The sequence below is a fragment of the Lontra canadensis genome, unplaced genomic scaffold, assembly GCF_010015895.1.
Source record: "Lontra canadensis isolate GAN:19392208 unplaced genomic scaffold, GSC_riverotter_1.0 scaffold8, whole genome shotgun sequence".
Classification (NCBI taxonomy): Eukaryota; Metazoa; Chordata; class Mammalia; order Carnivora; family Mustelidae; genus Lontra; species Lontra canadensis.
The window spans coordinates 16,405,575-16,432,396 of record NW_022631002.1 but is presented as its reverse complement, the minus strand read 5'-3'; the positions used below and the strand labels follow the sequence as shown (position 1 = coordinate 16,432,396).

Below are 26,822 nucleotides of genomic sequence, written 5' to 3'. Positions count from 1 at the left end.
GAGCTTACTTCTCCCTCTCCCACTCCCTCTGCTTGTATTCCCTCTCTCGCTGTCTTTCTCTGTGTGTCAAATAAATAAATAAAATCTTAAAAAACAAAACAAAACAAAAAACCTCAGCGGCTTATCAAACCTACTTCATGGGTGCTAGATAGAATCTTCTCCAGAAGAGGTATTTCTGTCCTTCCTTTGGGTTATCATTTTTAAGTTATTCTTGGGAATAAGCACTGGGTAAGTTTATTTACAACCATCTGAATATACAAAGTTTGCCTGGAGAGATTTGTTTCTCGTATTTGTATCAGATTGCTAGATGCTCCAATAAGATATGTGGGGCAAACCTGAGTGAACAGAGTATTTTCTGCCCAGTGCTAGATCTTAGCAAAAAGCACAGCATGTTAATGTGTGCAAAAATTTTAATGGACAAATAAAGTGAGCAAGAGGCAGTGGTCAGACTCTTCCACTGATAATCCTTGTTCTACTTTCCCCCTTACTGATCCACTCTTCTAAAGCTATCCAAAAACCCACTTAAAGACTATATTGTTCAAACCCTCCATCTTTCCTCTTTTATTTATGACTTCTTTGGCACTCAAAGCAGGGAAAAGTTTCAATTGAACACCTGCTGACTTCATGGCTGGCATTGAGCTAAAAGATTTACTTGCTTCCTGTGTGTTCTCACAACAGCCCTGGGAGGGAGGTACCATTACCTACTGCCTTAGAGATAAGGAAATGGACATTCAGAGATTCCAGTGGCCAGTTCCTTGACCCCGAAGTGCAGCTGGTGCAGCTGGGGCCCCGAGTGGGTCTCACACTCTTACCTATCAGGACAGTGTTTGTCAGTCTGTGAGTGCTGAGAGTGCCTAAATGTTTTGATTTCAGCCATAATCTTAAAAAACAAAACCGCATTAGCACCTTCTAACCAGGTATTGCTTCAGAATTCATTGCATTGACTCCCAAATGGTAATCCCTTAAGTGTCATAAGCTAATAAACAAGAACAGACTTCATAATTGTATTTAGTTCTAGCAAAGGCCACGGGACATCACAGTACTCTGCAGGCACAGTGGCTCTGCAGCAGTCTTGCTTAGGTGAAGGCAGCAGAGACTGGGATCACTTCCCAACAATCAAGCATCCCTACCCACATCCTATCATTGTGACAGCCCCGACGCTACCCATGTCATAAGCAGTGACTTAGACTCCCCAAAACAGTCATCAGTTCAAAGTACATATTATAGTTCTATAGAAGCTGTGGGCATAGTTTTATGTTTGTACACATTTTAGGAATACTATAATAAACATACCCCTGAAGTTATGTTAAAAAATGTTAATGGACTTACGCATTTCTCAGTTTGAGAAACACTCATAAGGATATTCTGCTTCCTTAAGTGTATCACAGTGTCACTCTTCTAGAGAGTGTAGTCAAATAATGTTAGAGTGGAAGAGCTAAAAGCTCCCGGATCCTAACCCCCTGCAGACGAAGACCACAACTAGCTGCAGCCAGATGAAGAGGGAGCTGGGTCTCACCTTTTCACTGTAGCTTCATTTGGGAGTAAGTGACAGAAAAGTAGTAGTACCAGATCGCAAAACATGTAAATAGATAATAAAGCTGTACAAAGTTTCTAACTTGTACCTACAGGAGGAATTTTAAAACTGTAGCATTTCTTTACACCTTGCCTTTCACTCAGAAGTGAGAAAGGGGGAATTTTTTCCCAAAAATATATAAGGGTATGGACAAATTAAGATGACACTCCCACATTTCTGTTCAACATGGCTTTCAAGGATTAAAACATCCAATACAGTCCGACATCTGCTTCTTAACATAGTCAACGTGGTTCAGCAAAGCTTGATCAACAGTTTGCTCCTTCCAATTGCTCATACACGCTGTGCTAGAATTAAATAGCTCCTTAACATTTGAGAGAAGCAAGACTTTAATGAAGAATGCTACAAGTTATGGACAATAATTAGTTCTCATATTTTAAAAAAAGATTACAGAAAACACTTTACTGATTTTTTTGTGTGCCAAAAAGACAGTCTTTAAGGATGTCCGAGAGAAACAGCAAGCACAACACAGTACAAAAGGAGAAGGGAATGTTGAGTTTTAGAGCAAGACACTAAACACAAGCACAGTTAGGGAATCAGGCGGAAGCAACCATTTCACAAAGAATGGAATTAAGCATTTATATTCAATCAGGATTTTTTAAGCCTTAAAAGTCCAGCATAAGGAAGGGATTTGGGCAGAGGGGATGGAGGAGAGGGCTAAGCTTATCTACAATCACCGTTTTACAAAAAAAACCACACTGGTTCAACCACAGGAGAGGTGGAGGTTAAACCTGCCTACGTAGCCCAGCAAATACCAAGAGCAAATGCTAAGGCTGTCGGGTCTAGATGTTGATGTTACAACTGGTTTGAGAGTTTTTACAAGAGACTCTGATTCCACCACCAAGACTGGCCTCTCATCAGCCCGGGTTCATGACAGATGAAGTTCCTCTGCATTGCATCAGAAGGCCAAAGCTTTACCTGGATCAAGTTCACTCCAGATAATGCTCCCATTGCTGGTTTTAACAGGTCAGAGTCATAATAAGTGGCTTCTAACAGACTCCACCATTTCCTAGGAGAAGGTTCTACTGATTACCAAGGATTTAAATTCAAGCAAACCACTAAAGAAGGGAATACTAATGATATTCTGGCACTGTACAAGCTATGTGCCTGTCATCCCTGCCAAGGACATGGGGTGGACTTGGCTTTGTTTCTCAGCTCCATGATCTCCAACAGCGATGAAGTAGAACAGGGACCTCCTCCACGTCGGAGGAGGATGCCCAAAATTCTTATCCCAGCCCAGCTTCTGAAAGAAACAACAGACTATCAGGGGCTATTATTAGGAACCATGCTCCTGTGAATTAATGTGGAAATGAAAGCCTGTTTCAGTTCATGCCAAGTCTTTTCATGGTCCGCCAGCGATCCTTAATCATCACAGCTGTTCGGTTAACAAATGGGTAATTTTTGGAAATGGCAGCCCAGTTTCCTTCCCCATATTTCTGCACTCCAGCCTTGACCCACTCGCTTTCTTCTACAGTCCACTTCTGCAAAAGAAGACCAAAATATTGATCACAGCCCATCTCTCCACTTACTCACATTTTCAAACAATGAAGAGGTAAACTCAAGAATCCTAGGACAATAATCTGAACCCAAAAGGAGGGTTTATATTTTTAAAACACGATAGAGATAAGTTAACCCTGTGGATTTAGACATTTCATAATTTCATTGTCCTGCCATTTCATCCTAATCACTTCTGCATCAAAACTTCAAATGTTTGTTGTTCATTATCAGGAAAATGTGTCAGGTTTCTGTCCTAGATTTTTCTTCCAGAAAATAATTATTACTGTAACTTAGTTTAGATCATCTAAAAATTCCAAAAGATCTTTTTACAGATGCACGGATAGTCTATGCTAGGAGATGTGCTTATTTTACCTCTGTTCTACCACATTACTAGAAAAGGTCAGAAAATAATTTTAAATTACCTGTTTTTTTGTTACACTGGTTGCACTCTCTTCATCTGGTGCTGCTGGAAAACATTAAAAAGTAGACTCATTTCAGAGTTCATCTTTCTCTGCACAAACCAGAAGAAAAAGACATCGAATGTTCCTAAAGGGAAAACCTGACTGAACTTTCCCAACATTGAGAGGAGGAGGATATCACAAAAACAAAAATTTGTTTTTGTCCTTTGTTTGTAAGGTATCAATTATTTCAGCCAATGAAAATCTGTACAAAGCAAGTATTTTACATACAGACATTCAATAAATATTGGTTAGTGATGGATTTCAGGCTCTTTAGTAAAACCTACATGATTTTCTAAAATTACTGAGGAACTGTGATATTTAAAACCCTAATATATACACATCTACAGGTGATCCTTAACGAATGCAGGATTTAGGGGAACCAACTCCCATATAGTCAAAAATCCATACTGACTCCAAAAACTTAATAGCCTACTGTTCACCAGAAACATCACCAATAACATAGTCAATTAACATAGTTTGCATGTTAAATGTATGAAACACTATATTCTCACAATAAAGTGAGCTAGAGAAAAGGTTAAAGGAAATCATTAAAAAAAGTAAGAATACGGTATTATACTGTATTTTTAAAAATGTGTATAAGTGGACCTGTGCACTTCAAACCTGTGTTAAGGCTTGACTGTGTTATATACTTTGTGTGTGTGTGTGTGTGTGCGCGCGCGTGTGCGTGCGCACATGCGGGTATAATTTCTGCTTTGTAGCCCCTTGCTAACCACTGCTTTGAAATGACACAATTTTACTGTTTTATGCCAGAATTTCCAAGTCCCTGATCATTTTATTTAAGTAAAATGTGATTCAGTTCCTTAAACAAAAGAACAGGAGAGTTACTGCTCCCCACTCAGAGACACCATAGGAGAGCGGCTCAAGCTCCACCCTCTCACCATATGGAAACATATGAGGCCTCAAGAAAATCCATCAAGATAATTTTTTTAAAGGCCAAAGGGCTACAGGAGGGTCTGCTGGTATAAAAGACATGCCACTGGAAGCGGAGAGCCATGAGAAAGCTGTAAGAAAAGGCAAAGTTGCATAAACATAACTTGCTGAGTGTCTGCTTCAGCAGATGCTACTGTCCTAGCAGTGCTTCCTAAACAATGAAGGTGGCTCAGGAAAAGGGATACTTACAGGGGCAGGTTATTTAGTTTTAAATTATGAAGTATTTCATACTATAGTAGAAGCAGATTTTAAAGTTGACAAATCTGGACTGCACTGGACGTGGATGTTTTTAGAACTTTTTTATCCTGTTGTTTTAAAAGATTTTATGCCACTTTTACTGATTTTCTGTTACTTCCCCCCTTTCCTGTGTGATCTTGATCTTGCCAACTACATCTGTGCCAATGAAGGTACTTTTTAAGGACAAAACCTTTGGGACTGGCAGAAGTTTACTGTTGCTGTGTTACCAAAGTCTTTAGAATTTCCAAGATTATGTTTTAGCACTTAGATATTTCCATTAGAATGCAAAGTATGTGGTGGGAGAGATTCTACTGCAAATGCTATGAACTTTAGTATTAATCATGGAAAAGTAACGTTTCTTATTTCAGAAAAAAAATTATATATTGAAGCTGGTAAGAGATATTTTTTACTTAAATAAGAAATGCAGGGAATGACCACATCTACCTTTTTTAATTTAAAGACTTTATGAAGAACATCAGCTACAATTAAATATAGGATTTACTAAAACAAAACCAGGAATTCTCTTTAAATATAAAGTGCTGCTTTGACAGTCTCCATTGTTTAATGGGAAAGGACATAAAACTGACTCCTCATGAATCACAATAAGGAACTTACTGGACTTTTTCTAGTTTGGAGACAAGCAGTTTCTAGAACATTAATGTGATAGTAACACACATCTATAATTCAGCTAGTGTCAAGGACCAAGGAGAATGTCCTAGCTTACCCTGAACTTGAAACAGTTCATCCTCTTCCACCCATGTCTCTTTTTCTTCAACCCCATTAGAGCTGTTCCACTTGCCTTTGGGTACTCTGAGGGGAGATCAACAAGAGGACAAGATGTAAAACAGATCATTGGGATCATCCCATCTTCTGTCCTGGGCTCTCTCTCGGCCTGTACTTGTCCCTGTTCTGCTGTGACCACAACTGAGATTCACTGACACACAACTCCCAAACAAATCCTGACCTGGCAAGGCATCTCCATGTCATCTGCCCACAGGCTGCAGGGTCATCCCTCAAACTGAGCAGTGAATACAGCACAATCCCCCTCAAAATCTGCTCATTTTCCCGTTTTCGTTTGGTTGGTTTTGACTCTGATTTTGAAGGTCTCAGCATTCTTCTAACCTAGAACAAGCAAACTGCTCCTGGTCCTTCAAAGACATGCCCAGTCCTGTCTAGGGACTGCGCTCTTTTCCCTCTCCGTTCCTCTTGTCCAGGCACATGGTACCTTTCACCAGTATTACACTAGTCTCTTAACTGGAGTCTCTGTCCCTAGCCTCATCCCCTTCCAAAACTACCTGAACGTCAGTCTAAAATTACCTCATCCCTTTTCTGTTCCATGATCACTTCTCACTGTCTCAACAATGAAGGCTGTATGGGTCAGTCAAGATCGTCCACTCTGGCTCCAGCCAGTTTCTGGCTACCAAAGCCTTCTCTCTCCAGCCCTGCCCCCACAATCCCATGAGCACAAACAGCAGAGCCTCGCTTTCTGCTCCTCTTTTCCTTCTATTAGCTCTGTACTCTCTTCTCTATGGTTCCCTCTGCTTAGGATTCCCTTCCCTGCTGAGTAAAATTCTACTCATTTTTTAAGGTCATCATTCCAATGAAGCCTGCCCTAAATCCAGGCCCCCAACACACACAAAAAGCCCCCACTCCTCTGCCCTTGTGGTTGTACTTCCACTTTATTGAGCAGCCATTTCATAACACATACTCTAATTATAAGCACGTTGCAGGCAAGGGCTGTATCTTCATCTGTCTACCCCAAACACCTACAACAGTAACACATACCCTAATAGCAGCTGGGAAAACATGCTAAATTAATAATGGGATTATCAAAGAGCTGCAAATAAATTATACCACTGACAGAGTAGTAAGCAAGTAAGAATCGTTCCTTTGCACATGAAATGTTAAGTACTTGAGTATAACCAAAAAAGTTCCAAAACTAAAAAATAATCCCTAACCCAAATTATTGAATAAATGAAAGCTACAGTCAGTCTTCTCTAATCAACTGTAACTGTGTTTACCTGATTAATAGTACAGCTGTCCTGGAAACAGAACACAGCACAAATCTTACCTCAGAACCATAACATCTATTACAAAGCAACATGGGAAGTATCTGAGTTAAATTTTGAAGAATATAGATCAAATGACCTGGAAGGTTTGATCAAGAGTAGAGACAAACCTCAGTCTCCATTCCATGAACAGAAATTTATTTTTAAGGCTGGCTAGGTATTTTGCAAATGAGTACTGAAAGCAGTTCATTTAAGAAGTATAGACTTGAAAAAAAATTCTTGAGTGCCATGAATGAGGCAAATGGTGAACCATCTACTTTCCATTATGTTTAAATTGGCTCATATCCCCCCAAATTTTATTTCTGAGAATAATTTGCTTGAGACAAGTGACAAAGTTACATGAGGTTTTTCCTTTTTAGGATATTAATGTGTTAATTATTATTTATAAAAAAGTCAGGATTCAGTTTTCTACCTGCTTATCCCCATGCTGCGATAAAACTGATTTTAACCTCTGGTTCTAGCATTTCCACCTGCATATCTGCTCATTCCTCCTGCAGACAATCTGCACAGATCACTTTGGTAAACTCCTGCTCTTCCTTTGAACTCAGCCTTTACTTTGTGTACAAATGTTTGGTACTGCCTAACTTCTGTTGTAGAAGAGACTCAGATCTGGGTCTTCCTCTCACTGTGGCTCCACGGTCCTGGGCAAGTTAGGTCACTTCCTGGTCCTTATGCTCCTATTGGTAAAGTTAGAACTTGATGAGCAGTGAATGGGCTAGGGGAGTCTGATCTCAAGGGGTCGGCAAACTACAGCCTGTGGCTGGTTTTTGTACAAGCCTTGAGCTAAGAATGGTTTTCACCTTTTCAAAGGGTTGTTTAAAAAAAAAAAAATTAACAACAGAGATACAAGTGGTCCAGAAAGCCTAAAATGTTAATCCTTTGCTGGCCTTTTATAGAGGTTTTGGGTATGACCCTTTAAACTGCAAGAACCAAGAATTATTATTTGGTTAATAAATATCTAATCAGTACTTGTCCTTGTTAACTGCCATAGGACATATAAAAATCTAGTAGTTGTGACCATGTCCTCCAGGGGATTTACCTTAATCCCGCCTTCAATTCCAGCAGCGATCCTAACTACTCATCCTGTAGAAGTCTCCAGCCACCCATTTTGTCTCCTTTGCCTCAGTGCCTGTTCAACTGCCATCAATGGTAGCTCATCAGGCCCTCAGACTAGCTGTATTAGAATGATCTGGGGGCACAGTTAGAAAAGCAGATTACAGATCCATCCCCTGCCCCTTCTAATTCAGTATTAAAGAGCCTGGGATTATGTATTTTATTAAACGTTCCACAGACTCGTGATAAGAATCCCAGCTTCAGAACCTCCACCTGATAGAATACAATAGGAACTTAAGACCTGGCCCATCTCCCCTCATCCTCTCCGTGCACTATATTCTTCTGCCATACAGAGTACATGACATTTCTTGGAGCATACTAGGCTTTCTCATGACTTTGTACAAGGGGTGTCTGCTGCCTAGAACCCCCACCCCACCATAAGCCTGATCACCTCCTACTCTTCAAGGTCAGCTCAACATTTGCTCCTCTGCAAGGCTTGCTGTACCCACAGCTTTGCTGAGCAGGCTGAACTCTTCTTCCTGGAGCTCCCCGGTAGCTCACACAATTCCTTTAAAGCCAGGCTGTTCCTGGCCAGATAATATCTTCAGATTTGTAGGTCTTAATGGCTCTGTTCCAATTACTCAACTCAGTGTAACATCAAAAGCAGCCACAGACAATACATACGTGATGTTTGTGGCTGAGTTCCAATAAAACTTTATTTACAAAAACAGTACCAGGTAGATTTAGCCCAGGGGCTATAGTTTGCCAACCTCTGCTTTAGAGTACCCATCATACTTCATGCCCTTGACATATGAGAGAGGTGGACAGGTCTAAAACTTCACGAATCCTCCCTTTTATAAAAGCACTGTAAGCATGTACTCTCTCTAGTTTCCTCATTTGTTCATGGGAATATATCTATACTTTATAGACTCCTGCAAGGAATAAAGAAGATCATTTATCACATGAGAATAAAATGTGTTAGGCTCCATTTGCTTGCCTGGTCAACGACTCACTCACTTCCAGCTGCAGGTGGTGGTACATATAGCGCAGATTTGTGCCTGAGCATTAATCATTTAGATGCCACAGCCTCTCTGGGCATCTAGTAGGTGCATGTCAGAGCACAGGTCCCCACACAACTACAACAGAGCAGTGGTAGAGATGGCAATGGCCTTGGGAGACCAGCAAGGTGATCACTTACAGCAGGGTGACCAGGGGAGATTTATGGAGGAGGCAGAATTTTAAGAGGCAGCTTTGTGTATGTGATGTATAAGCCATGGACTTTTGAGTTAAGATCTGAGTTCAGGCCCCTCATTGGGCTCCATATTGGGTATGGAGCCTATCTTTAAAAAAAAATCCCAAAGCCCAACTTTGCCACTTTTCAGGTTTGTGAATTCAGGCAAGTTAATAACTTTTCTAAACCTTCTAAAATGGGGCAAATGTATCACTCACAGAATGAGGGTTCTAGAGATTCAGTAAAATAATATGTGAAAAGTGCCAGGCTCATGGAAAGTACTCTAGTCAATATCAGCATCTCTTCTCTTTGAAGGATGGATGGGATTGTCACAAGCAATGATGGAGAAATGACAGTCCAACTGTGGGGAATGAGAGGAAGCAAGAAGAGTAGAGTAGCAAAAACAGAGTGTGTTCCAGCGAGAACAAGCAAACCAGTTTGCTTGGAGGAAGGATCCACAAAAGGACACAAAAGGTAGCAAAACTTGAAAGCCAGGCCTGGGGGTCATGATGGGGAGCAAAATAAAAGCATTCTAACCACTGCCCCATAGAACCTAGCAGAATTAGTAGATGTTTACTCAATTTGCCAAATCTTAATTGCTCTTAGAAGGTACAAAACTATAAATATTCATAAATCTTTTTTAAGGCTCAAAGTCTAAAGTAGCCCAATTCAAACAAATTTCTTTTAACGAAGACTGGTATTTAGTTGTCAAGGCACTGAGAAGTTTGCTAAAAATGAAAGCAGTGATGAGTGGGAGGCTCTGAAACCCTTCCATCCTCACTCACATCTAGAGCAATGCCTGGAAGCCCGTGGGTGGGGCTTCAGAACTGCCAGAGATGGCTATGTTGTCGCTCCCCACTCCCAAGTCACATTCTAGCAGTTTGAGCAAGCCTTGGTGGTGAATAACTTAGCTGAAAGTTATTTCATTCATGGAAGCAATACCAGGCCCAACCAGGACCACCAACCATCCCCAAAACTGCTACAAAGAAGGTCTTCATACTTGGGATTCTTCTCCCCAGGAAGGGGTTGGTTGAGAACGGTGGGTTTGGATGGTGATGCTGGGACGACCTCTTGGGAGGAGTCCAGACCTGTGCTTGGTTCAGTACTCTGGCTGTCCTCCTCCAAAACCAATCTGCTTATTGTCATGCGCTTATTCTTGGGCTGCAGTTCGGAACCACCCTCACTCTCAGTAGGGGCTGGACTTTCATTTTCATCTTTTCTTGGTCTCTTGTTTTTGAGGGCTGGTGATGGCAGGGACACCTGATTAGGAAGTACCAGATCTTTCTGGTCCAGTTTTGAGAAGGCTGCTTCAGAATCTTGTGCACTGGACAGAGTCTTGAAAGCTGCTTTCAAGGTCATAATTCCAATGGTGGTTGGAGTAGTCCGTAACTGCCTATATATAAAGCAAATATACAAGGATCAGTCTCATCATTATTGATGCTCATCCAGACAGCTGCAACTTTTCCAAAGTGCGAAGCCTCAAATGAGACGGAGGACTCTTCGAGTGAAGGACTCTTCATTTAAAAAAAATAAAAGAGGGGCACCTGGGTGGCTCAGTCAGTTGAGTGTTTTACTTCACCTTGGGTCATGATCTCAGGATACTGGGATCGAGCCCCACATTGGACTACCGCTCAGTGGGGAGTCTGCATGTCCCTCTCCCTCTGCCCTTCCCCCTGCTTGTGCGTGCTCTTGCTCTCTCTCAAATACATAAATAAAATCTTTTTAAAAATTAAAAAAAAGGTAAGAAATTGCTCATAGCAACTTTATAAAGCTTCCATTTATAAGCATAAGTGGAGGCTTTAAATACATAAGTTGAACTCCGGAGTTTAAACTCCAAGTAAGAGAACCTTAAAGGACTAGAGCCAATGACACTCCTCCTCCAAGAGACCTTTTCAGCTGGTGCACTAACCCCTTTTGTCTGCATGAACTAAAGTACTGCTTTCCACTACGTAAGAACTCTCTGTATAGCGCCAGTTACAAGTCTGCCTGGACAACCAACCAACAATCTAGCAATCTCACCTGCGGTCCTGTCCAACCCTCCTGTGGGAGAAGGAAAAGACTGGTCTCCATTCTGCCCCCTTTCTCCTATGGTACACTTCTAAATGGGACTTTTGAGAATTCTCTGAGTTAGTGTGCCATGCAGTCTTAGAACAATGACAAACTGCCTTTTCATAATAAAAGTAAGTTCATCTATCATTTGGAATAACCAGTATACTTTAAATAAAAACTGTCAGGAGAGGGCAAACTGGCAGCCTACAAGCCCAACCCAGCTGGCAGATACATCTTATTGCCTCACCTATGCAAGTTTTGTTTTTTTAAGTTGGATTAATTGCCAACTCAGAAATCGGCCAATTCAGAAACTGGGAAAGCTAAAAAAACAAGAACAAAAACAAAAAACCCTAGATGTCTCACACAAAAATCTGAACTACAGTTTGGGCATCCTTGGACATTCCCACATAGCAACTATCACATGAAGCTTAAAAGCATGCCCTCTTTGGCTCACACTCCATGTTCTGAACTGCATTATCTTACACCCATTTCTACGCATTTCCTACTGGGCCCCCCTGCTTTAAACACTTGTTTTGGGAATCTGATTCACAAGTCTGAACACTGCCTTCAGAGATCAGGTATCCACAAGGAAGTAGTGTGTAGATGTGGGCAAGGCAAGGATAGGAGAACAGAGAAGGAAAGACCCTTTGAGGAATAGCCAGTCGGGAACTTTTGTTAGGGATATGACATCCAGTCTTCAATATTCTCATTTTCCCAGGGCGTGCTCTGTCTCCCACAGTGCCTTGTACAAGTAACCTAGTCCCAAGAGGAACTAACTGATTGTGCAGGAGACTGCTGCCAACAGACTACCCTTGTGTTTCACTCAAGATCACAAAAAGTCATCCCTCTCACCTTGCAGGTTCTCTGAGTGGCTTTTGCACAGGCTCTGGTGCTGGCTGTTTATCTTCCTTCACTGTACTGGAGGCAGCGGTCTCAGATTTCAAAGCCTTCTTGGCCATCTGGGAAAAGAAGGATGTCATCAGGAAGAGGAAGCCACAGAATTTCATTAATTCTCGTCTTTCACCACAAACATACATTCTCAACATGCAGACACGTTCACTTTTAAATCCAATCTAGGCATAAACTAGAGGAGGACACACAAAGGGAGAGAACTCACAAGAACTATTTCAAATGTTTTGCTTTTTTCTTCCTCAAAAAATGGCTCAGAGTTTTCTGTACTAAAGAAGAATTCAATCTGAGTGGTGCTAACCATCTTGACACTGTAAGAATTCTTTAACCTTTTGGACAACAAATACATAATTTTACTTTGTACTTCCTTTTTTGTTCTTCCAATCTCATCCCTAGTCTAGTTTCTCAATGCCAAATATACCTTTGGGGTCATGCACAAAAGTCAGACTTTTTTTTCAAACTTAAGATAACTGGTGTTTACATTAGTGTCTTTTAGTGTGTGTCTAAAATTTTTTGTAACTCTATATCCACAAATATGTTTTGCCTAATAACTCTGAAAATCCCAATACTACATAAAGCCCTGAGTGGGCCAACCTTGCTCTGACTCTAACTGCTCATCTGTCTGCCTTTGACTAAAATTTTATGTTTCTCATCAGTCCAGTATCATTGTTTCAGATACGTATGCCTGTAACAAGTGATGTCTTTAAAACTGAGAGAAAACACAGAAAAACACAGAAACAGTGGCAGGTTATTTTCCAGTTATCTGGAACTCAAAAGAGAGGACGGTCGGCCAGGCTCAAGTATCCTGATACTTGCACCCTGAATATCACAAACTATCTGCTCTGTAGATGGTCTGACAACTGCCAAATAACTGCTCCTATCAGTGACACTATCCCAATATGGGCCAGGCAGATCTCCTGTCATGTACTAAGATACTTTCTTTTTTCTGTCTTTTTTTCTGTGTCTGTCTTTCTTTCTTTCTCTGTCTGTCTAAGATCTTATTTTTAAGTAATCTCTATACCCAGTGTTGGGGCTCAAACGCACAACCCCAAGATCCAGAGTTGTACACTCTATCGATTCAGCCGGCCAGCCAGCCACCTTGAGCTAAGATATTCTTAACTCTAAATGTTGGTGATTAAAAAAAAAAAAGAATGCAACAACAAACCTTCTCAGTTTCCCAATATCACAGCCTACCCTCTAGGACAGCCTGGGTTCTAATTCTTCCACATGCTGTCCTGAGCCTCACTGCTACTGTTCTTTCTGCTTATTACTTTGATGCAATTAAAGAATGTCTTCATTTGGTTTCTTTTGCCTTATCATCCTTCTGGTCACACCTTTTCTTCTCCAGTTATTCCCTCTTCCTGTTAACAACCCCATCACACCATGTCTACCAAACTACTCTTCCTCCCAAACTCAACTCAAATTTCATCTCCTTTGCAAACCACCAGTAATTTTAAGTGTGTCCCCACTTTAGCCACACAGATTAATCACATGTAGGAGGTATAAATGGCAGGTGAGAGAAACCAGGTATGTTCCATTTTGCCTCTGTCAGGATCTCTGCTTCTGTGTATTTTAGGCATTTAATTAAGACAGTGCATATAATTCAGCCTTTTACACACATTTACTCTTTTCACTTATAAAAAGAGCTGTCCTTTTCTAATTGCCTGTACATCCTCAAGGCCACATCATGGTTATGGAAAAAGGCGGCCAAGGCCCACCGTGAGGAGGTAGGGCTCTGCATCATCCAGGTGACTCTCCAGGAAGCGCAGCATCTTCTGCTGGAAGGTCTCATAGGAAAAGTTCTGGATAACAGGGTGGGCCAAATTCTTCTCACGGATAATGTTCAGGAGATCATTTCTCAGCTTCTACACAAAGGACCGATATTTGTGACATAAGAAAGAACTCCAGTAAAAATTCAGTGATGCTGAGTTGAGACAACACTATTAGAACTTTCACAATGCTGTCAATGGCAATCACTAGAACATATATAGGAAGGGGAGCCTATCACAATGAAAAGGTCAATCAATTATGGATCAGCCACTGAAGTTACTATGTAGCTATAAAAAAAAAAAAGATGAAGAACTTGGAATCTGAAGTACCTTTACACATTCATATAAAGATTTTTAAACTTAAGGAAAAAAAGGATGAAGCAACTCCTTAAGTGGTAATACAGAACAATCTTCAAGGTATGTTAAGTGAAAAAAGCAATTTATGAAATGTTCAAATTAAGGTGTAGAATATGCTCACAGGTGCATATAGAAAGACCAGGGAGAATGGAGATATATATATATATATCTGTAAACACACATGAACATTTGTTGGCTTGCACATGCATAGAATATCTCTGAAAGGATAAAAGAATAAACTGGTTGCCTACGAAGAGAGGAATGAGGTGGCTGACTTAAGAGATGAGCTCAACTCTTTTGCTGTACCTTTTGAATTTTATTATATACAGGTATTACCTTTTCAAGAACTCAAATTACATTTATAAAGAAAAAAAACCAGGGCACCAACAGAGCTTTTGACACCAGAAAATAGAGGACTTAAGTCCTCACCAAGGCAGAGTCAAGTCTGCAGGATCAGCATTTACGTAAATAAAGTTAGAAGTGTTAACAGAACTTGATAGCTTCATACCTGGTGCTGATCACTTAAAGTTCTGTCCCAAACATGACAGAAATGGGCAAGAAAATAATTTAGGTAAATATATATAATGAAAAATAAATTTTTGAAAAGCCAATCTCACAGTAAGCTATCCCAGATATAAAAGACAAGATGCTAAAGGTGCCAAATATTTAGATAACATTCCTAACAAAGAATCCTTTCCCTGTTTCCCCACAAAAAACAATGAGATGGATTTAAGTCATGGGAGCAAAAATATATCAAATTTACCTGAGTTGTGGGGTCCTTGGACATATGTTTTTTCAAAATTTTTGAAGCCTTTTCAAATTCTTTGTTTTTGATACAAATAATGACAGCCTACAAAAGGGGAAAAAAACCTTTTTTTTTAACTGTTGTAATAATGACAGGTGTAATCAGAATATCATACTAAAATAAACTACTAATAAGTAAAAATGAGTCTTATATATCCAAGAACTTCTTCACATTCTGTCAAATTCCTGTAATTAAAAACTAACAGTCACTGCTCAGGCATTATGAACAACTGTAAGCACTCTTCTTTCACTGTGTAGGGTAGTAGATTTTCAACATTATACTGGATTTTCAAAAAAAATAGCTGATAAAGCAAAATCTGATCCTCTGGATTACAGACCATTTACCCAATTTGAATAGGGCGTCCTAAGGAAAGGCAAAATGGGCAGGAGTCATTCCAGGTCCCCAGAACAATTGGATCTGTTCTTTTTGGATGCAAAAGCTTTGATATAATGATGGGGACAGAGAGGGGAGGATATTGGGGGGGAGGGGGCGTCGACATTTGCTGACCACAGAGTTCTGCTAGTTCCATTCAGGAAAGGCCTGAGGCCATTTCTGTAGGACACCAACACAGCCTCTCACTATCCTAAGCCCCAGCTGGCAACTCCAGTTCAAGCGTGCAGGGAATTACTGAAATGAACAACCCAGCACATCCACAGGTAGCACACGAGGAGGGCAAAATTCCAGGTAGGATGCAAAAGTCTCATGAGCCACAGAGATAAAGAGTCCTTTAGTAAAAACCCCAAGAAAATATATGTAGAGGAAAAATGATAGTGACCGAAAATTTTAAGTGATATTTTAAAAATGTGTCATTTTTTTCAAAAAATTAGAAAAGCCAGGGAAAACTTGGGAGCACCTGGAGTTACCTAACAGGATAAATCCTGTCTCAAAGAGAGGTAAAAGAAACACCACACACACACAACAGGGAAGGAAAACTGGTCCATAGATATTTTCAATCTTCATTTCAGGGAAGAACCAAAAGAGATACGGACCAAAAGATGTAGGACTAGCAAAAGGAATTAATCTCTGGTATTAATCTCTGGTAATTCTGTCCTCAGCATGCAAAGGAAACTGGTGTCAAATGCTCTTGAATAGCAGGCATGACCATAAATTCTTGCTGCCCAGGGTAGGTCCAGAGTAGGTCTTTATATTTTATACTCAGATGACCACATTCACTTGTACATCATTTTCAGCAGAATAACTGTACTAAGACTATACTTACTTTCTTGAGGAATTAAAAGGTTTTACTTGGGGGATAGTATCCTGACTCCTGTAATCACAATGAGGATGCAAAAACCTGCCTGTGCGCTACCCTTCTGTAGTCACCCCTTCCCCATCCCCAACCCTTGGCAACCACTGATCTTTTCAGTTTTCTCTCGTCAAGAATGTCATATAAATGGAATCCTATACATGTAATGCTTATTTTTTAGAGGATATAACCCTGAGACACTTCTTTCCTTCTGTGTAAGTGCTACTAAGATCCATCTATGTGATGCATTATCTGTAGTTCTTTTTTTCTTATGGCTGAGCAGTATTCCGTTATTTGAATATATAGTAATGCCTCCCACTCCTCTTTCCTATACATAACCTACCTATGATAACATTTAATTTATCAATTAGGCACAGTAGGAGATTAACAATAAACTAGAACAAATGTAACAATATACTGTAATAAAAGTTATATGAATGTGGTCTGTCTCTCAAAATATCTTACTGTACTGTACTCACCCTTCTTGTGATGTGAGATGGTGGGATGCCTATGTGATGAGGTGACGTGAGGTGAATAACATAGATATTAAGACTTAGCCCTAGGCTACTACTGACCTTCTGCCTTCTGACCATATGTCAGAAGAATTGTCTGATTTCCAACCACAGTTGACTATGGGTAACTGAAACCATGGAGTGAAACTATGGATGTGCTGGGAGGGCTACTGTGCTACTTTTATCCATTGACCACTGAAAGGTATTTGGGTTGTCTGCAATTTTTGATGAGTAGGAATAGATGTTAAATCGTTCATGTATAGGTTCTGAGGTGAGCTTAATATTTCTCTAAGGTAAATACCCACAAGTGGAATTGCTGGGTCATATGGAAGGGCAGAGGGAAAGGGAGAAGGCTCCCCAGTGAGAAGGGAGTCCCATGCAGGACTCAATCCCAGGACCTCGGGATCATGACCTGAGCTGAAGGCCAAATCATGTTGAACATCTTGTCGTGTTTATATGCCGCTTGTATATTCTCTTTGGTGAAGCTTTTACCCATTTTTTAAAATAGTTTTGAGAGTTCTTTATATATTTTGGACCCAAGTCCTTTGTCAGATACGTGATTTGCATATATTTTCTCCTAGTTTAAGTTTATAGCTTGTCTTTATTCACTTAACAGTGTCTTTCTGAACAAAAGTTTTAAATTTTGATTAAGTCCAATTTATCATTATTTCCTCTTATCAAAATTTCCTCTTAATAGATCATGCTTTTATTGTCATAACTAAGAACTTTTTGCCTAAGTCCAGGACATAAAGTTTTTCTTTCATCTTATTTAATAATCTTTACAGCTTTACATTTCATATTTAGATTATGATCCATTCTGAATTAATTTTTGTGAGGTCAAGATTCAGTTTTTGCATATGGACACCCAACCACTTCAATACCATTTGTTGAAGACTACCCTTTTTCTATTAAATACCTTTCCCATTGCATTGCTTTCACATTTTTGTCAAAAACCAATGTCATATTTGTGTAGGCCTATTTCTGGACTTTGTCTTCTATTCCATTAATCTTTATTTATGGTTATGAGTATCTTTAGGATGATTCTTAAAATTGGATTAGTGAATCCTTCAACTTTGTCCTTTTACAGAATTGTTTGGGTTATTTTAGTTCCTTTGCTTTACCATTTGTATTTTAGAATCAGTCTGTGTCCATAGAAAATCCTGTTGAGATTGTGATTGGAATTATATTAAATCTACAGATGAGCCAGAGAGAACTGACCTCTTAACTTTATTATGTTCCAGTCCATAAACATGGTGTGCCTTTTCATTTATTAGGTCTTGATTTATTTTCTTTTCTTTTTTTTTAAAAGATTTTATTTATTTATTTGACAGAGATCACAAGCAGGCAGAGGCAGGCAGAGAAAGGGGGCGGGGGAGAAGCAGGCTGCCTGCTGAGCAGAGAGCCCGATGCAGGGCTCAATCCCAGGACCCTGGGATCATGACCTGAGCCAAAGGCAGAGGCTTTAACCAACTGAGCCACCCAGGCGCCCCAAGGTCTTGATTTCTTTCTTCAGCATTTTGTTTTTCCACATACAGAAACTGTACATGTTTTACTAGTTTTATACCTAAGTAATTCTTTTTCTTCTCTTTTGGAGCTATTGTAAGTGGCACTGTTTTGGTAATTTCATTTCAAGCCATTCACTGCTAATATACACTGGTAATATGAATAACTTCGTGTGTTGATTTTTGTATCCTTCAATTTTGCTCAACTTATATATAGTTTTTTTAGTATATTCCATGGGATTATCCATATGGACCATCATATCATCTGGAAATAAGGACATTTCTTCCCTTCCTCTCTAGTCTCTTGCCTTTTCTTTTTCTTGACTTACTGCACTGGCCAGGTCTTCCCATATGACATGAAATGGAAGTGGTAAGAATGGGCATCCTTGCCTTTGTATCTTAAGGACAAAGCATTCTATCCTCCATTGTCAAGTATGATGTTAGCTGTAGGTTTTCTGTAGATATCTTTTATCAGGTTGAGAATGTTCTCTTCTATTCATAGTTTCCTGAGTATTTTTATCATGAACTAATGTTAAATTTTGTTAAATGCCTTTTCTGCATCAACTGATATATTTCGTTCTTTTTTTAGATTAATAGAGTGAAGGACATTGATTGATATTCAAATTTCAGACTAGCCTTGTATTCCTGGGGTTTAGTTTCCCTACTAAACTGCAACAGCATCCAGGGTTAAACAGCAGGATAGACAGTAAAAAGACAAAACAAAACAAAACAGTGGAATTTGCTCTATGTTCTGGGGGGGGTCACAGCTCTACTGCTAAAGAGAATGGGTTCTCTTCCTTTAGTTCTAGTGCCACCCCGCTGTCACTGTTGTCACTGGGCCACTGCTGCTACCAGGGCAGTACTGTCTGGGTGCCAGGGCAAGAGAGAAGGGAGAAAAGAAACCCTGGGATTTCTCTCACCCTCCTTGACTTTTAGGAGATCCCTTTGCTCCTCTCCAGGCCAGAGGAAGCCTTTCTTGGAGTTTTTCTGTTCCCACGTAGCATGCATTTCTAGGTTTCTCAGGAGACTTCAAATCCATGCTGGATGGTACCAGAGAAGGAAAAAATGGTATACTAATCATCACCAGTTTGGTGGATCTTCAAATTCTGGTTTTCTTCCCCATCTGTTTACTACCATTTACATTTATGAATCCTCAGACAGCTGCTCCACACATTCTGTCTAGGATTTATACTTGAATTAAGAAGGACAGAAGAGAGTATGCTTACTCTGTCTTTTTCAGAATGAGAACCAGGTTCTACTGTATTTAATTTGTGAAATAAGAAAGGAAATGTGAATGCTTTCAAATTCCAAATTAGAAGTCTGTCTCCAACGTTTGTACTATAAGCTTATCTTTTAAAACTAATTTCCTGGAAAGTTGTTGTTGTTTTGTTTTGTTTTATTTTTAGGGGTGAACTATTATTTTTTTTCACTTGAGAGTTTTCAGAAAGAAGTATAATTTCTTCTCTTATGTAGCTGTTAAGGTTCTTAGGGTATAAGCAATCGCAATGGTCTCTGGCTAACTTAAACAAAAAGGAAATTCCAAGCATAGATTTTCAGTAGAGGTGGGATAGGTCTGTTGAGGGGAAATAGCAGAAAGCACATAGAAAGAGAAAACCAAAATTCACAAAAGGGGAAAAAAGGGTAAAGAAGCAAACTCAGAAAAACAAACAACAACAACAACAACAAAAACAGGCTGCTATGGGAAGCAGGAATGCTCAAAAAGCTCTGACAAAGCCTTTTATTTCAAGAGTTAAGGTATTTAGAGACTGTTTTATGCACCCAGCCCTGCTAAAATGGGGTAAGACCCCAAAAGAAAAGATGCTGTTACCAAAGATGCAGGGGAAAATGTTCCACAGCCAAAAGCAACAAATAAATGTTTTTCCAATAATGTGCCATACATGTTACACTCTGCTGTTCTCCACGGGAACCTAACTAAGGAATCTCAGTTATGAAGAGAAAACCAATTTAGCCTCAATATCATTAACAGCTTACAGAATCAGTTCTCAAAAGTTTTAGTCTCAGGATTCCTTTCTACTTTTAAATGTTAATGAGGACCCAGAAGAGCTTTTGCTTATGTGCGTTATATCACCATATTAGAAATATAAAACTAAGAAAAAACTTAAATATTTATTAATTCATTTAAAAGTAACAAACGGGGGCGCCTGGGTGGCTCAGTGGGTTAAGGCCTCTGCCTTCGGCTCAGGTCGTTATCCCAGGGTTATGGGATCGAGCCCCGCATTAGGCTCTCTGCTCGGTGGGGAGCCTGCTTCCTCCTCTCTCTCTGCCTACTTGTGATCTCTGTCTGTCAAATAAATAAATAAAATCTTTAAAAAAAAAATAAAATAAAATAAAAGTAACAAACGCATTGCAGGTTACTGTAAAAAACATAACTTTATGAAGAATTACTATGCTTTCTACCACAAACAATGAGAAGGCTGGCCTTGTTTTACATTTTTGGAAATCTCCATAATACCTAGCTTCATAGAAGAAAGCTGGATGCTCATATCTGCTTCTCCATTCATACTGATATGTTGTTGTGGTTAAAGTATATAAAAGAAAAAAGTCCAACTTCACACAGATATAAATTGGAAAAGGGAGGAGTATTTTAATAGACCTTTCAGAAAATTGTGGATATTATTCTTTGACTCTATACCAAATTTGGGCAAGTGAACTTTTCATCATCTGTTATATTAAAATCTTTTAATCTATCTTGCATTTTAAATGGATCTTTTACCTATGAATGATTTTGTAATATAATGCACTGGCCATTTGGAAGATATTTTTTTACTAAGTTATACAGATCTTTTAAATGTTGACACATTAAAAGTATTTTTTAAAATCACAGCTGTTAATCAACCACCATCAATCTTATGAGAAAAGCCTAAGGATTGGGAGGCTGTCAGGTACATCAATACAAGTTTTCCAAAATTTGAATTTTTACTTGAAAGCTTGAGTTTTATCACTGGCAACAAATACTACCGTTTTCTCTGAAATGACAAGTTCCCATTGCTCTTTTGCAAGAAAATGACTGCCATATGCCCACACCTCAATAACCAAAATTTGTCAGTTCTTTCAAGTAAGAAAGGTGTTCCATTAGAAAAGCACCTACCTAGCATAGCATGCGACTCAAGCAATCTCACGAGTGACTTCCTGAGGACAACCATCATGTTATGTGGCAGAAATGCTTTAGGCAAACTTCCTGCTTTGTCACAAAATACTGAAAAGGTGTTTGCTCAAGGGCCTAGATTTAATAAAATCAATTTACTGCTTTATTAAAGACATTCTTAATGGAAACTGGCTTTTATTTATTTTTCAACTACAACTATGTGACAATGAAGACTACAATAACTAGTAAGAAAAGTTACCACTTCCTGGGTCATATTAAAGCACCAGGAATTTTACCCAAGAAAAGTTACTACTTCCTGGGTCATGTTAAAGCACCAGGAATTTTACCCATCGGTGCTTTTGCACCATTAGTGCAAAGTCAGTGCACTGAAAGTCAACTCATTTGGCATTGTTACGAAAATAGTTTTGATTCCTGAAGGGGTTCTGAAGACCTACAGAAATCCCTACACCCATGGCTCCTGGGTAGCTCAGTTGGTTAAGCAACTGCCTTTGGCTCAGGTCATGATCCTGGAGTCCCAGGACTGAGTCCCACATCAGGCTCCGTGCACAGAGAGTCTGCTTCTCCCTCTAACACTCTCCCCTTTCATGCTCTTACTCCCTCTCTCTCAAATATACAAATAAAATCTTAAAAAGAAAGAAAGAAAGAAATCCCTACACCACATAATGAAAAGTTCTAACTTATTTGACATACTTTAACAAAAACCTAATAGAATTTTAAATGAACTGTCGAGACACTTTACAAAGCTTAAAATGCATCAAAAAGCCTCAACAGCCTGGGCATCCCATGGTATTTTCCTGAAGATGACCATAAACAGATCCTATGACTCTAAATGAAAAATTAAAAAAACAAAATAAATTGAGACAAGTGATATGGTATCATTTAATAACTAAGAGTTCAAGGTAATTGTAGTGGCCAGCCTCTAAGATGGCCCCCAATGGTCCCCGCCCTCTGCGTAGTCCCATTCCACAAACTAATCCACAGTTGGTCCGGTCTGTGTGACCAACAGCATATGGCAGAAGTAATGACACTTCTGAAATTAGGTTATAAAGACTGCAGCTTTTATCTTGGGCTCTTGTTCTCCTGGATCTCATATTCTAGAAGAAATAAGCTATCATGTTGTAAGGAGGCCTGTGGAGAGGCAAGAAGATGAAGACTCCAAACAGCAGCCAGCGAGGAAAGTGAGTCCTGCTAACAACCATGTAAGTGACCGCGGAATAGATCCTCCGGGCCCAGCTCAGTCTTGAGATGACTGCCACCCCAGCAGACAGATTGACTGCAATCTCATCAGAGACCTCAAGCCAGGAACACTCAGCTGAACCCAACTCTTGGAAAGTGAGAGACAATATTTACTGCTTTAAGCTGCTAGATTTGGGGGTAATTTGGTACATAGCAATAACAGTAATATGGCAAGTGTAACAAGAAATCTGGTACACAATGGAAAATGGAAAAGCAGAAGGGAGTCAACATAAGGGTATACGGTTGACTATTTTGAAAGAATTTAGACTTTGCTAACAGATTTCTCATAAGGAAGCCTCCCAAATGAGACCTATAAACTTAAATAAGAAATAATAATAAATTAGCAAATATACAGATGAAAGCCCACAAGACTCTTCCAGAAGAGGGTACAGAGACAAATCTACAGCTCTTCTGTTCTGAAGGATCTGCACTTCTGAATCCACTACCTACTTAACAGGAATTACATGAATTACTTTGAAATGGGTACCATTTCTTCCCTGCCCAGTTTTTTTCAAGATTTTATTTTTATGTAATCTCGACACCCAATGTGGGGCTCGAACTCACAACCCCGAGATCAAGAGCTGCATGCTCCACCAACTGAGCCAGTCAAGTGCCTCATGATACCATTTCTTCCCATTCAAAAGATCCTCAGCTCTTCTGAAAGTAGACATGGATTTCTCCTCCTTTGCTATTATGTCTTTTCTGGCATTTTCCCTCCAAGACAAACCTGACCTACCCATACTAAAAATCTATTCTTGGACTTACTCCTCTTTGGAATTTGGATTATCTGAGCATTCTTTCCAAGACTGAAAGTATCCTGCCCAAGGTCCTTAACTGAATAAATATCTGCACCTCACACACACTAGTCGTCTTTTTTTTTTAGCAGGGTACCTAAGTACCCAGCACACTGCTAAGGGACAGAAAGTCTTCATTGCCAAGCAGTTTTATCTTCCCACCCCCATGTCAGATCCCATCTTTTTAGGGGGTGCTCTTTTCTTACCAATTTCCTTTCTACTACCAGAGCAATGCTGAGCTGTTGTTCTTCAGTCCTCACCTCTATATCTGCTTCCACACCCCCAGACTTGTTTACTGAGGAAGAAAAAGCTTTTTCTGACTGGTTCCCATTGCCAGTCATGTTTTAAATAAAAATAAGTTCTACTACTTGAAGCCACCTGAGCCAGTAACACACAGTCCCAAATTCCAAGACACTCCAGTAGTTTCTTCCTTGTCAAGAACACTGGCTGTGTCACCCTTCTACAATTACTGTTTTTTCTAACTGGCTGATTATCCTAGAATCTTTAATTCTGTTTGTTGAAAAGGAATGTTCCTCTTCAGAGTCAGTCCCACATTTCCCATGGCCCCAGTATCCTCTTTGGTTTATTATAAAGAAAGATGACCAAAACCTAGGCCAGTTGCTTCTAGCCCTTTAACAATGCTCCTGAATGGTGTAATAACCTCCAAGATGTCAGTCTTCAATGCCAACCCAATTCTTGTGGATTGTGGCCTCCTGCCAAGGCTCCAAGGAACACAACCAAAATCACAAAAGCAGCATACCTGCCATTAAACAGTTTCCAAGCCTGGCCGAAGAGATGTAACATCTGTGTGTGTCTATGTTTGAGTGTGCTCACTGGCTTTCTCCATCCCCACACAGAAAAGATAAGCATTGTATCCTCAAAGACATCTTCTTTGTCAAAAGGAAAAAGGAAATAAAAATAGAGCCTTACAGCCTCCTTGACCAGTTTTCTACTGGATTCGACCACTGCCTCTGTCAGTGTAAATTCCGTTTTAATCATCTCCAGCACATTGATAGCTGATTCCAGTGGTGTGAGCTCAGCCTCCATATCAAAGGAACAGTCTAGGACAAAGAGCACAGTTTTCACTTTAAGCTATTTTATAAGCAGAAACATGTCCAAAAATACATGTTTATCAGAAAAGACACAGGTAAATATAGAAAGATTTGCATTTAATTTGCTAACATACTGGCTACAAGTTTACAAACATGTTAAGTGTTCAAATTCAAACCAATAAATTTGAAGGGACTATTTTTTAATAATTTCAAAAGCAGGTAGAAATTTATTTTTTAACACATGAATTTGCATCTCAAATTTCAGGACAGACACATCCTCCTCAGATACAAGGGACCAGAAACTGAAGACAGTTTTGCTAAACAGCTCTTAAGTTCAATTAAAAGAAAAAAAAGTGCTTATACTCTGAAAACCATTCTATGGGGGAAAATCTGGCCTTAACATAACTCACTAGGTCGCAGCAAGGTTGGGGCAAGCAAGAAACAGGTGGGAGGAAATAAAAAACAGAAAAGCAGCCAAGAGAATCCTAACTGGAGAAAACTAGACCCAGAGAACAGACTCCTCCTAGAAGGGAAAAGACCACTGTGATCGAAACATAGTAGTAGTGCACCTTAACCTCGAATCCTTCAGTTCCAGACATAAGTTGGAAAACAACAACGTAACCATAAATAAACCCAGAGAAGAACACAAAAATTGCCATACCTAAATTTTCCCCTTCTTCGATGCGCGACAGACACTGCATAACCCGCAGCAGCCGGGACACGGTATGCTCCTTCCCCAAGGGCCTGACAAGCAAAGCTGGGAAAGAAGACATCGTTGGTTCGGCGATCCCCCCAGCGCCGACCCCCAGGCCCCACAGATCCCCTTCCCCAACCAGCCTTCTTCCCCAGGTCCGGCCCTCACCCTGCATGATGTCCCGGATCTGCCTGAAGTCCCCGTACCGACTACCCCGAAAGGCCCGCAGCGCCTCGTGGAAGTAGAACTTGAGCACCCAGCGGTTGACCGCTTCCTCCAGCCGTGCCTCCCCCACGCCCCGCTCCGTGGCACCCCCCAGCCCCGGCTCCTGGCGCCCCCGCCGAGCCCGCCCGCTGCTGCGGGACGCCCGCCGGCCTGCCGCCCGCCCGCCGCCGTCGCTGCTCCCGCCTCCTCCCGCCATCGTGTCCGATCGCCGCGCGCCCTCCCCGCCTTCCCGGCCGGGCCGCTTCTTTGACTGTGACGCCTCCGGGTCACGTACGACGCCCGGGCCGGAAGCAGGGCTTGCCGTCCCAGCTCCCGCGGCCATGACACGGACGGTGTTCTTAGCCGCCCGCGGGCTTCTGGGAGGGAAAAGACCGTGCATTCCCTAACCCCGCCTCGGACCCCGTAGTTCCCGGGGTGCGGCCGCAATGCTTGCTGGGACTTGAAGTCCAAGCCGTCCAGGCGGGTGAACCAAGCGGGTTTGCGGTCAAGTGTCAACTTCGCTCCGAAATTATGGAACACTTTGAGATTTTGGGATTACGTATAAAATATTGAAAAAAAAATACGTGCACCTTATTAAACACAAAATTGTAAAATGTAACACAGTTTATAGCAGAAAGTTTATTAAGCAGATTTACATTTTTAAACAAATTTTTTTATTTATTTTTTAACAAGTAATTCAAAGCAAAGGCCAGTGTAAACCCAATCGAGGTCAAGAAATACATTACGACCGGCACTCCAAAAACATCTAGACATATAAGACATATAATTTTTTAATTACAGAAGTAACACGTTAAGAAAAAAAAATAAGCAAAAGGATTAACATTTAAGTCACCCACAATCCCACAGGAAAGAATACATCGACATGCAGTTTTATAGCCTTCTAGTGTCTTTTGTACGTAGTGTGTGTGTGTGTGTGTGTGTGTGTGTGTGTGTATTTTCTACTAAAAACGGTGTTATACTGTATATATTTTATATAATCATTTTTCATTTAATGTATAACGAACATCTTTGCATGCCATTAAATATTTTTTCACAGTATCTTTAACAGCTATATTCCATTCTCATGTATAGGTGAACCAAAGTTTTCTTCACTTAAGCCCCTAATATAAGATGTTCAGGTTATTTCAAAATTTTCTAATTTTAGACAATCTCAGTATTAGAAACATACTTTTAACAGTACAGTTGCACAAATTTATAATTATTTCCTTAACATGGAATTAGCGAGTCAAAAGATACACAGTAGAATGCACATCAAAATATTTCACTTGTTACTCTTTGTCAGTTCCCTTTTGCTTTTGAACAAGCTGCAGACGCCTTAACATGTTTACAGCTTGAAGAGGTTGCCTATTTGCCAACATCATTTTGTGCTCACATGTGTGTATGCACAATTTCTGTCATTTCCTTTTCACTTGCTACTCAATTGCCATGGAGCCTTATCTTGTCTATTCTAGCCTA

General features: G+C 40.2%; 2 protein-coding genes across 7 annotated transcripts in view; one reads left to right on the top strand and one right to left on the bottom strand.

The window, feature by feature from the left end:
* The window catches only part of NIP7 (nucleolar pre-rRNA processing protein NIP7), a 58,736-nt gene that overhangs the window by 9,071 nt on the left and 22,843 nt on the right, over positions 1 to 26,822 (top strand). The gene's annotated exons all lie outside the window — the stretch shown is intronic.
* On the bottom strand, positions 1,903 to 25,725 carry TERF2 (telomeric repeat binding factor 2). 5 transcript variants are annotated; one of them, XM_032854069.1, is made up of 10 exons: positions 25,311 to 25,725; positions 25,110 to 25,205; positions 24,327 to 24,457; positions 14,938 to 15,024; positions 13,767 to 13,913; positions 11,992 to 12,098; positions 10,091 to 10,483; positions 5,462 to 5,547; positions 3,511 to 3,554; positions 1,903 to 3,072 (listed from the first exon to the last, which is right to left on the bottom strand). In XM_032854069.1, exons 1-10 carry the CDS (start codon positions 25,687 to 25,689, stop codon positions 2,914 to 2,916), a joined length of 1,629 nt encoding a protein of 542 aa, XP_032709960.1. In that variant the 5' UTR covers positions 25,690 to 25,725; the 3' UTR covers positions 1,903 to 2,913. The 5 variants fall into 5 exon arrangements, with proteins under 5 accessions (XP_032709960.1, XP_032709961.1, XP_032709962.1 ...); XM_032854070.1 differs by having other exon boundaries at positions 3,511 to 3,551; XM_032854071.1 differs by lacking the exon at positions 14,938 to 15,024.

Excerpts from the sequence above, each read along its gene's own strand:
- TERF2 (XM_032854069.1), bottom strand. The coding sequence starts at position 25,689 with ATGGCCGCGGGAGCTGGGACGGCAAGCCCTGCTTCCGGCCCGGGCGTC. Across the intron at positions 25,206-25,310 it reads GATCCGGGACATCATGCAGG|CTTTGCTTGTCAGGCCCTTG; the intron begins GTGAGGGCCGGA and ends CTTCTTTCCCAG. Across the intron at positions 3,073-3,510 it reads CCAGTGTAACAAAAAAACAG|AAGTGGACTGTAGAAGAAAG; the intron begins GTAATTTAAAAT and ends CTTCTTTTGCAG.